The sequence below is a fragment of the Merops nubicus genome, unplaced genomic scaffold (genome assembly GCF_000691845.1).
Source record: "Merops nubicus isolate BGI_N331 unplaced genomic scaffold, ASM69184v1 scaffold8158, whole genome shotgun sequence".
Lineage (NCBI taxonomy): Eukaryota > Metazoa > Chordata > Aves > Coraciiformes > Meropidae > Merops > Merops nubicus.
The window spans coordinates 4,208-16,589 of NW_008626279.1; the positions used below are offsets into that span (position 1 = coordinate 4,208).

Below are 12,382 nucleotides of genomic sequence, written 5' to 3' on the forward strand. Positions count from 1 at the left end.
CCACTTTGGTAGTCCTCCATTGCACCCTCTCCAATTCCTCCATATTCCTGCTCAGCAGACCAGACACAGCCCAAGTGCAGCCTCAGAAATGCCATGGGGAATAAAGATTGTAACTTACCTCAAGCTGCCAGCCATACTTCTCCAGCATTCATGCATTGCTTCTCACAGAGTTCATCCAAAAAGAGCTTGCTTCCAAGAAAATGAGTATATATCAGTCAGCTATATCAACATGCTCTAGGTAGTCTATTAAAAGCTCTCTCAGAGAGATTTGTTCAAATGCTTTTCAAGGAAATTGGTATATCTGCTTCAAATCCCTCTAGTATTGCACAAACTTGAACCCAGAGAGAAGCCACGTGCATAGTTAGAAGTAAAATCCACAGCAGAAAATCCTGTCCCTTCAAAGAGCAGTCAGCTTTTAAGGCAACTTCATGTATTTATTTATGTTACCTTCACCTCCTTTGCAATGAGGGCACTTCACTGGCTCATGTTCCACTTGGTGCTCACCAGGACCCTCAGGTCCCCTTCTGCAAAGCTCTTTTCTGTCTGGGTGACCCCAAGAAGATACTGGTGCACATGGCTGTGTCTCTAGCTGCAGGACTTGGACCTTCCCCTTGTTGGACTTCATGTCATCCCATTTCTCCAGACTGTGTCTCCCAGGACAAGCACATACCCCAGAACATCTACCACCATCCCACTGCTTCCCAAGGCTTCTGACTTGTCATTTGGGAAATCTCCACAGAAACAGCCCTGTGTGCACTGTCATAAACAGGATAAATTGGGAATCAATAAAATTCCTCTTCCTCTGTTGGAACAAAATCTCTGGGTTGAAAAAAAAACCCAATTTTCCAGGTGTGTGGAAGTGCAGCCTACTGCCCCACACCTAATGCTCACTGTGGGTTTATGCTGTTCACACTCTCAGCCTCTCTCTGCTCTGTTAGAACTGAAAGCTCCTTGTGGTGATGGTTTCTCCACTGCTTCCCCTCTCTGAAGCATGAAGCTGCAGATGTGGAGAGAGAAACACATTCTGGAGTGAAGCAATAACAACACAAATAACTGTATTCCTGTCACTCCAGAAGTGTAGCCTCTTGACTGGTTTGTTGAAGTTGGCCTACAAAACCTGCCAAGCAGTTGGCTCCTTCCAGCAGGGAGAAGTAATGACACAGTGACACACGTTTGGTCCAGTGCAGTACTGGAGGTTTATTTTCACTGCTGGATTTACAGAAGCTGTAGCCTCATTTCACCCTCTTCTTTCCCACTCTGAGCACTGGGATGCAAAAGGAGGAGCTGCCATTGGGAGAAGTCTGCTTCTATGTTTGTGGCAGAGAATAGAAGACTATTTTCCCAGTCCTGCTGGCACCAGACAATGGAGATGCAGGGAATGGAAATGAAATCTGATGCTCAGGAATGGAGGAAAATGGTCAGCTCACCCTCAGAGATTTGAAGACCCAGCATCTGTGGTGACAAAACTTTTGGTTTTGTCCTTAAGGTAAAGACAAATAAGGAAAGACTAGGGCAGGGAATACGTCCAAAGCATCATCTGGTCACAAACAGCAGTAATCCAACAGATTTGGACTGAGGATGGATCTACTACTGAGGATAACTCACCCTCACGTACAACAAACCTGTCCCTGAAAAACACCTTTGTGAGGGTGTGGAAAGGGCAAGTCCTTGGTCTTCTGTAGAGCTTTGGTTTTCAGGACAATGATCCACTTGTACCACTGATGAGATGGTTGTGAGAGGAAAATGCACGTGGGGTTTATAGAAGAGACTTTTCACAGATAAATGGAGCAGGAAATTCACAGCTGGAGGCCCGAATGTGATCTTTCATCAGGACAGCACAGTGCTGCACAGGGCTGTTCGAGGGGACCCTGCAGGACACGTGGGACAGAAGTGAGACAGAGAGAGTGCTGAGATTGTCTCTTGGAGGAAGAAAGAAAAAAACATCTCATTTTGAAGGGTGGAGCCCAGAGGAAGTGAAAGAACCCAGCCTCTAAAGGGCAGCTGTCAGGAAACAAGATGTACAGGAAAAAAGAAAACCTAGCTACCTGGGGATTGCACATCTCAGTGTGGAACTAAACTCAGCACCAAGGTCAGGCATGATGCCCTGCAGTGGCAGTGGTGTGCACCAGCAAGAGAAGGGCAGTGCTGAGAGCTTCATGGAAAGATTATCACCTCCAAGGGGTCTCTAAGAACAGAAGGGTATGGATTTCAGAAGGGAACTCTGCCAAGTGCCTAGAGTGTTACTGACAGAGACCTTGGGTGAGTTTCCTTGCTGCAGAAGGAATAGAGACTGACTCATTGGCTCAACTCTCCTAAAAAGGAAAGGGCCAAAGTCACTGGAGCAAATCAGCATGTCTGCCCTCGTGGAGAGTGCTGAGTTTTGTCCAAGGAAGGAGTGAGCCAAAGTGAAGGTTCTGATTAGCCTGGCACCAGCAAAGCAGCAAGGAGACAAGTCCTCACACCCAGTAACACCAGCACCTGGCAGCATGGGTGCTAGGTGGTTCAACCAGTAAAGCCAACATGGGTCATTAGCTTTTCTGACTGAGCCACTGTGTGGGCAGTGCAGGTGGATAATCCTTGGCCTGAGCAGCTGAAGGAAGCAGAGTGAGACACCAGCATCAGTCCTGCTTTTCACAGGTAGGTGCCTTTACAGAGTGCAGGGCAGTAAAAAGAAAGCTCTTTCAAGTTTGGTGCCATACAAATCTGCCCAGGAAGAGACACTGAATAGGTTGCCCAGGAATGTTCTGGATGCTCCATCACTGGAGGTGTTCAAGACCAGGTTAGATGTGGCCTTGTGCAACCTGCTCTAGTGGGAGGTGTCCCTGCCCATGGCAGGGGGCTTGGAACTGGGGGATCTTTAAGGTCCCTCCCAAGCCAAACCATTCTGTGATTCTCTGATCTGGTGCAGGAACTCTGGGTATTGTGAACACCAGGCAATCTGAAGCAGCACTGTGGTTTTTAAAACAGAATTAAACTCACTTGGTGTCATTGAATGTAGAGCCATCTTCCCAAATCCAGCCAGAGCCTGTGCTGTTCCTCAGTCCAATCCAGAAATATCCTGATTGGATCCTCTTGAACAGCTCCTAGAAATGGTGGCAGGTTACAAAGTGACTAGTGAAAGGCAGCCTGAAAATGGAGGCAGGGATATGTAAAGAGAACAGAGAGCAAGATCCATCCCCTGGCCCTGAGTGGCTGACAGTACAGCTCCTCCACATCTTCTGATCAGGCAGATCAGCCCATGGATCATGCCTGGAACAACAGCTTCCTCACAAGGATGTGAGCCTGTGTTCAAGCACCCTGGGCAGGTTCTTCAAAGGACATTTCTCAGGTCAGTATATGTGGACTGCAGCCCAGGCTCCTGGAGGCTCCTACACAGAGCTTTATGTAGGAGGGTGTGCTACTAGTATTAATATTAATGCCCTGCCATGCAGCTAGCTAGCAAGCTAATACAAAATATTAACAATTAAAGGTAAAATCGGGTCAGGGTAAGAAGTTCAGGCACTGACAGACCTGTGTAGAGAGCCCAGGACCCAAACTCATTAAATGTTAGACAAACTTTCCTCCTATGTGTTTTCAATGTTGATTTCCTTTTGCCTAGCCTTTAACTCCTGTTTACTGTGAAAAGGTGAAGCCTGCTACAGAAACTCAGCCCTGAAATAAATCCCACTCCCCACCCAAAAACAAACAAACAAAAAACCACAAACAAACAAACAAACCACAAAGAGAAGAGACAGAAGTTTGTCTGGTCCACATTTGCCATGAAACCCAACAGCAGCAGCCTTTCAGGGCTATGGCTGGGCTCCATCCTTATCTCCTGCTACAATAAATAAAGCTCCAGAGAAGACATCTTCACACAGAAGCATTAACAAAGGTGCCTTGGTAAAGGGGTGGGACTAGGAGTAGCCTGAGGAACACCTGAGTGTTGCTGGTGGTTTGGTTGGAGGTGACAGAGCTTCTCTGGCAAAAGGAGGCTCAACAGTCACAGCCTTTGCAGCACAGGGCATGGACAGCCAGGAAAGTCTTGATTATGTGAAGTGTGAGTAGGGATAATGGGTAACTCTCTAGTAGCAGAGGCAGTAGTAAGGAAGCAGCTGGAGCAGGGAGGTTTTCTTCCTGCAGAGAAATGGGTAATCTTGGGGAGATGAGGATTCCCCAAAGAACTGGGATTTGCCTGAGTGTAGGAGCCTGGCACATGCTCCTAGCTGAGCAGAGACCTGGCTTTGTAAGCCCCCCCAAACATCACACAGGGCAGCTTCTGTCCAGGGGCTGGAAGCTGTCCATGCTCATTGGACACGAGCTAACAAGCCCTGGCTTGTGCAAAAGCAAGACAAGTCCTTCTGCTCTCCTCAGAGAGGCCTTTCTCACCTCCCCAGTGCTCAGCATTACCCATCCCCTCGGGGGTCAGACATGCCCCTGCCCCAGGGGGCACCTGCTGGGAAATGAGCAGTGGGACAGCTGGGTTCTGCCTTCACCAGCACAGCTGAAATCTTCCTGGCAGAGAGAGGAAAGAAGCACTGAAAACAGACTGAGAATGAAATGCCTGTGCATGAACCACACAGGGGTCACTGAGGAGCTGCTGCTGGGAGGAGAGGCATCACTTTTGCACAGGAAGCATTTCTGGAGAGCAGGGATGTATGTGGGGGTTTGTAGGCAAGGAGCACAGTGACTGCACAGTGCTGCTGCCTGTTCCTGGAACCATTCACATCTGCCTTATCTGGGGTAAGGGAGGAGGTGGAGATGGGCAGGAGAGAAGCTCTCTCCTAACATTCTTCATGGGATGATTCTGAGGAGCTGACAGTGACTCTCACCTCTCCCTTCTGCCCTCTGCTTCTCTGCCTGCTGGGCAAAGAAGCTGCCCAGTTTCACTCTGCTGAAACTGGATGTTGCACTACAACATCACAGTCATGAATCCTTCACCTCCTCTAAAGTGGAAGTACTGCCAGAGTGGCAGCACTGCTGGGATGTCAGTCACCGAGGTATCTGCAGGGCAAGTGAAGATACCAAAGAAGAAGAAGACCATTACCATTTCACTGGCATCACTGATCACCAGGAGATGAGCTCCCTGTGCCCAGCAGGATCTCTGGCTGGCGTTCCAATCCTTCCTCTCCTTGGCAAAGGAGTAGCAGCTCCCTCTGTAGGCCACCCACTGCTCAGGGCAGCGTGGGTGGGAGTCACCTGTGGAGGAATCAAAACCAAAAAAGCTTTTTTTCTACCATGAGCCAACAGAAAGACACTTGTCAGCAAGGACCTGCTGAAAAGCAGCTCTTCTGGATAGTTGCAATGGAGAAAACACGAGTCAAGATAAGCACCTAAAACCAGCAGTGCATGAATATTGAACTTCCAGCCCTCTGCAATTCCCAAACCTTCATACAAGAACCACCCTGCTGCTGGTGCAGCTCTGCCCTACCCCAGGCCTGCCCTGCTGACTTTTCTCTGAACTACTCAGACACCTGAGAACTGAAATTGCCTATCTGAGAGCAGATAACACTCTGGGTGTGCAAAATGTAAGGGAAAAAAAACCCATCATCCTGTTGGTAGGGTGTGATCCTATCACACCTAGGTGATCAGATTTTAAGCAGCAGTCATGGGCTCTCCCACACAGTCTAACACCTTCAGCACACCCACAGAAGTGTTGCAGACTTTGTGTATAGACTTGTTCTACAGTTTATCACTATAACTGCAGCAGACAAGTCTACAAAAACCTTTCAACATGTTTCACTGCTCCTTGCCATAGGATCTGAAATGGGCTGCCTGGGGTCTGCATGAGGAATATGTTCTGCAGAACATTCTGTCTAGGCAGTGTGCCCTTAGGGCTGTAGAAACTTAGAACAGCTTCTGGTTTAACCCCGTGGAGTTCAGAACCTGAGCTCCTCTGCTCAGGGGAGTCCCTGGTCCTCTGCTGTTGACCCAGGGCACCCCTTTGAGCACTTACTCATCTTCCAGATCAAAGCAGTCGCCAGGGAGATGCTCAGGATGCCAAAGCCTACAGCCAAGCCTGGCACAGCTGCTCGCCACAGACAGGGGGCTGTGAAAGGGAAGAGGAGCCACAGTGAGCAGGAGCCACCTGAAAACCAACAGGGGTTTTATGTTTGTGCCCTGAGCATTTCCCTCAGGAGCTGACCTATTTAGAGCACCCCTGTCTGTCTACACTCTGCACATCCATGCCTCCACTGCCCCTGCCCACCACCCCGGGGCCTGCACACACCCCTGCCCACCACCCCAGGGCCTGCACATACCCCTGCCCACCACCCCAGGGCCTGCACACACCCCTGCCCACCACCCCAGGGCCCCACTGCAGCCAGGCTCGGGGCTGTCAGTCCCTGCCTGAGCCTCCTGGGACGTGCACCTGGCTGCAGGGCACAGTTCTGCCCTTGCCTGGACAGAAAGCCAGCTGAGCCTGCCCCTGTGGTGGCCGCCCCAGCAGGGGAATCACCTGCCCCAGGTCAGCTGGAACCCCCCAGGCACCATGTGGCACCTTGTGCTGGTGGAAGACGTGCTCCTGCCCCAGCACTGAAGCTTGGGGTGCAGACAGAGTGCAGTGCCACAGCCACCATGCTCCAGCTGACATGCACTGAGAAGCTCAAGGCCTTTCCCCCAGCTTTCTCAGAAGAGTGACAGGTTTAACCTCAGCATCCTGTTCCCAGGCTCAGGTACGTGGTCGTTACATCCTCCCAGGATGCTCCCAAGTCAGCCCCAAGCTCTCCCCTGCCTGTCCTGCAGTGGAGTGGCAGGATGGGAGGGCCAGCCTTGAGGACCTGGGGATGTCCCTCCACCCCTCCACCTCCACCATCTGCTGTTCCCTTGCTGGCAGTGGCAGAGGTGAGTCCTTGGGGCAGCCTCCAGTAGCTCAGCTTCCTCTCAAAGGGTGTGGCAGGACTGCCAGGCAGAGCTCTGCTGTGAGCAGCACGAGGTGCTAACACCCCAGGATACCTCTTGCTTGCCTGTTGTCATCTCCTGGATCTGTGTTGGGCCACAGAGGCATTCACTGCCCATAAGCCATCTGAAATCTCAGCACTAAAGTCTCTTCTCTGCCAGCCTGAGGAGAGGATGACACCTACTGCCATGGAACAGCTCCAGGGGTGTTGATTTGCTTGTCCTGTCAATCTCAGCATGACAGCTGCACAGACAAGGAGACTTTCTAAGCAGCACTAGATGTGCTGATTCCTCACTGATACTGAGGAACTCAGATTTCCCTCTGCTTCTCCCTTAAGCTTGTGGACCACACCCTGCTCCTGTGGTGCTCCAGTCTCCTCCCCAAACCCAGTGGCAAAGTTCCCAGTGGAGCTCATGAAATCTGAGGTGCTTCTCTCTTGGTCATGTCACAAGACCCAAAGAAACCTATTTGAACTCCCCCAGAAAAGCCAGGAGTCTAAGGAATAGGGTGGAGGAAGAGAAAAGCTAACTCCAACCAAAGACACCACCACAGCAAGCACCAAGAACTTGGGGGAAGAAGGGCTGTGAGCAGGATGTCGTAGCAACAGGACCCAAAATACACAGAGAAGACAGAGGGGATGGTCCTCTGCTCAGGTACAACGACAGGCAAGGTAGATTAATTAACTAACTACATCAAGAACCCCCCCAGCAGCATCCCCACAGACCAGGGGGACACTACTAAGTGGAAATACACTTAGACAGCCTCTCAGAGAGAAATGAAAAGGAATGGCTAAAAGAATAAACTCTTTGTAAGCAGCATGGGAGACTTTTTTAAGGATTTCACAGTGCAGGCTGGAAACAACTGGACATCATGTATCAAGGCTATTGTGGGAAGGAGAAAAAGCCAGCACTGAACCAGAAGGGACTTCACCCAAACCCATGAGTGCCTTCCTTAAGCACTGGGAGCTTTGTCCACATACAGAAAGCAGACCAGATCAATAAATTAATAAAAACTGATCTGTTTTGATCTCAGAGCAGTTTGCAGGCTCTCCAGTTTGAAGACCAAACTTCTGGCTTTCTGGCAGTATATTGAAACCTGCATTTTTGGCTACAAGATGTCTCTGTAGGAATGAGGAAGAGCAGGAAGGAGCTTTGTTATAAGCACCATTCTGGTAGAAAGATCATTCCTAAGGTAAAGGTTTTGTTGTGTTTCCTGAAGCTTCCAGGATCTTCTAGCTGCCCCACTTGTAGTTAAAAATTAGCAACTTTTATTTATCTTTTAATCCCTAGGAAAGAACAAAACCCCATCTCTCTTCAGGTACAAAAACCAGAAAGAATTCGGTGACAGCCTTCTCAGCTTTGCACGGTGGGACTGCTGAGGGGTTTGAGCTGTGCAGCTGCTCTCTGTTCCTCTTGCTGTCCCTGGCGACTGCGTTTTGCCATCGGGTTAAGCCCCGAGAGAAGGGAGTGGGGCCGAGATGAAGGGGAGGGGTGGAGCCGCTCCTCTGCAGATCACAAACACGGGGATAAATACCTGATGAAACAGTTTTTGTTCCGAGAACACGTTTCTGGAGGCGTGCACTGCTGTTATCCTTCCTCTCTTGCCTCCCAAATAATCTGCCTCCTGCATTCTCCAGATCACTGTTCAGGATTTTAAGGAAAACTACTTCTGTGATAGAGCAACTTGGATGAGAGTCAGCGCAAGGGTTAATCCCCAAATGTCAGCACCGGGCAGCCGAGCTGGTGCCTCCGGGCAATGAATAGAGCAATTCACTCGCTATTGTTTCAAACCCACTGCCGAAAAAAAAAAAGGAAACGACTCGACTCACCATCAAAAACAAAATTCCCAGGGCACTTCCACAACCCGAGCGGTGGGGGAGTTCCTTTCGGTTGTTAGAAATGAGAATTAGATCGTTTCTGAGGAAAAAAGAAAGTGAAGTCCTACTGAAGTGCTGGAGGTGAAGTAAAGCCTCACTTGAGCTGCAGTGATCCGTCAGGGGAAGGAGAGTAAGTGCTCCCATAAAGGGGGGTTCTTACCCCTCGCCAAAGGGGAGTCCCTGCAGCTTCCCTTTTTCAAAATAGTGGGGGAAAAGAACAGAAAATTGGCGAGGAGGGTTGTGAAAATGCTCAGCTGACTCACAGCTGGGGTGTCAAAACCCACATCTCACACCAAGTGTTGCTCAGCTTCATGTGTGTGATAAACAGAACGTCGGTGTTTAGGTAACACGGGTGGGTGAAGGAGTCAGAGGCACCTTAGGGCCTGAGGAACAAGGATTCTGTCCTTCCTGGGACAGGGCTGGCTGTCCCCACAGGCACACCCCCCCGGGCTGGCACTGTCTGAAGGGACTGCTGACATTTTGTTAGTGTGGCAAGTCTACAGCAGTCAGACAGGGCAGCTCTTCATGTCTGAGGAGTGCATGAGAGCCAAAAAACGTTGTTTTGACCAGAAAACTGATCTGTGATATATATGTGACACTGTGTCACAGGGATCTCGGCAGCAAGGGGATGCATTTGAAAGCAGAGATGAAATACCAGAGAGCACATCTCTCAGAGTGAGGGAGGCAGGGCTAGAGATGAAGATAAAGATCTTGTGAAGGAAGGTACTAAAGCTGCACTCCTGAGGGACTCCTCACACTCGGCAGAGAGCTGGGAAACAATAAGATGAGAATATAGAATAATACGATGAGGATACAGAATAATACGATGAGGATACATAAAGGAATTTGGAGGGGAGGAAAATTGAAAAGAAAGTGGCAAAATTCTCAAGGGAGCCTCAGGCAGCCTCGTTCTCCAGGAGGGTGGGAGTGAACCCAAGCAGCAGGTGATGAAGGGATGTCCCTGAGCGTTCTGCTGCGACCCAAGATCTCACCTCTGATAAGAACTCGTGCAAAAGCAAGACTGCCTTCCGGGCAGATGGAGGGGGGTCAGCAGCTGGAACTGGGGGGTTCTGTGCAGGCTTTGTCTCCACAGAGCAGCGAGTGGCAGCAGGAGCAGCCACAGAGGGACCCAACCAGCCCGAGCAGGGCACAGAAACCTGGTGCCCCAGTGAGAGCCCCCTCGGTGCAGCAGCTCCGGGGCAAGCTGAGCTCAGCTGCTGGGACAGCCAGCGCAGCACACGGGCACTCACAGGAAGGGCAATCAGCTCATGGGCAGCAGGCACTTAGAGAGCAGCACCAAGGCCAAATCTCCCTCTTCTGAGGTGGGTTTCTCAACTCAGCAGCCAGAGAAAGTGCTCAGCGGGACATTTGCAAGGCCCGACCAGGGGGAATGGAGAGGAAATAAGGGAGAGTTTAAGGAAAGCTGAAGATCTTCCCGACAGTAAAGAGCCCTGCAGAAGTGTCTCTAGGCAAAAGATGAAAATTTGCTCGCTGGGAGGTATGTAAAACTAGACAGAGAAAACACAGGAAAAAACGTGTCACAAAAGAATCCTGCAGAGCCCCGGGGGTGAGAGGCTGGATGAGCTCATGTGCCTCCTCTATCTCCGATCAGCACACGCCTCTAATTTATCTCTACCTGCATCTCCTTTGCCCTTCAAAGAACTATCGCTGACGACCTCTTGTCCCTGCCATGCAGACAGCTCTGAGCGGGGCTGTTCCGTGCCCAGGAGCAGCCAGGGAAGGGGCTGATGGAGAGGGAAGGGAACGATGCTGGGTCTCTGTCCTACTGGAGCTGTCACATCAAACCACTCACGGCGATTTCAGAACCAAAGCAACGCTGCCACGAGCTGGTGCCCAAAGCCAGCGGCCAGCTCAGGGCGTTCTTCTCAGATCTTGCTTTTACTTCAAGTCAAACCTTCTGTGGACATCCCTCACCCAGCTCCCTTACCTCTTTTCTCCTGTGCAGCTTTGGCCCTTGGCAGAGGAGTCTGAGAGAATCTGACAGAAGAATAGACGATTTCCTGGCTCTCTTCAGCTGCAGCAGTGTCTGCTCTGCTTCCCTCCATGCCAAGGCAGGGTGTGTGACAAGGTGTTTTGATCATCCTGTTGAGCTCAACGCCTGTGAAACAGGAAGACAAGAAACGTGAGGTCGCAGCCTCTGTCTCCAGCCGGCCAAAATAACCAGACCGGGGGCAGAGCGGGAGCGGTGGGAGTGCCGCTGCTGCCATCCCTGCCCTGCCAGGGGCGCTGGGAACAGCCCTGAGCGGAGCCAACGCCTCAGCCCAAAGCCCATGGATGTGCGAATTGCTGCCAGCGCCAGTGATTACTGCGGCGCTAATTGTCAGAACGTGTGTGGCTGAAGAGCTCCGCAGCACAGCAGCGGGTGGAGGGCGAGGGAAGAAGTGGGATGAGCCATGGCAAACCTTGACACGGGAGGTCAGAGGTTTGTGTAGGAGTTCCCAGTAGAAGTGTCCAAAGCTCCTACACAAGTGGGAATGAGCTTGAGCCACAGGCAGGTGCCGAGAGCCTGGAGACCCCCTGAGTCAACATCTCAACAGCATCACTGCAGAAGAGACACAGACATGCTGGAGAGAAAGGGACACAGGGATGATGACAGGACTGGAGCATCTCTTGAGGAGAGGCTGAGAGAGCTGGGATGGTTTAGCCTAGAGAAGAGACATCTTGGGGAAGATCTTATTAATGTACATAAATACCTGAATGGAGGGCACAAGCAGAGCCAGGCTGTTCCCAGTGGTACCCAGTGACAGGACCAGAGGCAATGGGCACAAAATGAAACAGAGGAGGTTCCCTCTGAACATCAGGACACACTTTTTTTAGGTGGCACTGGTTGTGTCCTGGCACAGGTTGGCCAGAGAGCTCCCGAGCTGTCTAAACACCATCCTGGGCAACCAGCAGTAGGTGGCCTGACCTGAGCCAGGGTTGGACCAGGTGACCTTGATTCTAACCTCAATCCTTTTCTGACCCCGTAGTCAGGAGTAACTGGACAGTTTTCTTCTGAAGTTGTGAAGATGGATCATTGATGAGAGCAGTGGGGAGTGACATGCTGTAAATCTAATGGCTCTGGGCAGCCTGGTCTAGTGGGAGGTGTCCCTGCTCATGGCAGAGGGGTTGGTACTGGGGGATCCTTGGGGTCCCTTCCAGCCCTGACAGATTCTGATCTGTTTTGGCAGAGGACTTTGGAGCCCTAATGGCTCAATGGTTGGACTTGATGATCTTGGAGGTCCCTTCCAACCTAAATGATTCTATGATTCTATGAAATCTGAGCAGCCACTTCCCAGGAGGACGCTTAGTTTGACATCGTGTCGAGGCCCATTTCTTACCTCACAATCTGGAAGGGCATTGATTGGACATTTCTGCAAATCCCTCCATCCTGCACCCACCTCTGAGGGCAGCATTGGCACCCAGGGGATTCCTTCCTGGAACCCACCCTGGACAGGCCCCGTAAACAACAAGACGTCCCAGGGGCCAACGAATGCTCCCCAGTTCCTCACTGCTGAAGCAGCAGCACCTCACAGGGGAGCCTCCCAACCTCCTCCCAGCCAAGGAGCTTCTCTAACATGTCGACGAGTTCCCTAAATCCATCCTTTCTGAAGGGAAAGCTGCAAACCCCT

General features: G+C 51.0%; 1 protein-coding gene across 1 annotated transcript; it reads right to left on the reverse strand.

Moving 5' to 3' along the window:
- Positions 1–1,756: 1,756 nt before the first annotated feature.
- Positions 1,757–10,816, reverse strand: LOC103778358 (killer cell lectin-like receptor subfamily G member 1). Its single transcript, XM_008945941.1, has 5 exons — positions 10,699–10,816; positions 5,933–6,025; positions 5,024–5,175; positions 2,980–3,083; positions 1,757–1,868 (listed from the first exon to the last, which is right to left on the reverse strand). The coding sequence occupies exons 1-5, from the start codon at positions 10,814–10,816 to the stop codon at positions 1,757–1,759; spliced, it is 579 nt and encodes a 192-aa protein (XP_008944189.1).
- Positions 10,817–12,382: the final 1,566 nt, after the last annotated feature.

What these genes read in the sequence shown, in the direction of transcription:
- LOC103778358 (XM_008945941.1), bottom strand. Translation starts at nt 10,816, where the DNA reads ATGGAGGGAAGCAGAGCAGACACTGCTGCAGCTGAAGAGAGCCAGGAA. An exon ending in AGCTGCACAGGAGAAAAGAG is followed by an intron (nt 6,026 to 10,698) that starts GTAAGGGAGCTG and finishes TCCCTTTCACAG; the next exon opens with CCCCCTGTCTGTGGCGAGCA. An exon ending in TCTACATTCAATGACACCAA is followed by an intron (nt 1,869 to 2,979) that starts GTGAGTTTAATT and finishes CGTGTCCTGCAG; the next exon opens with GGTCCCCTCGAACAGCCCTG.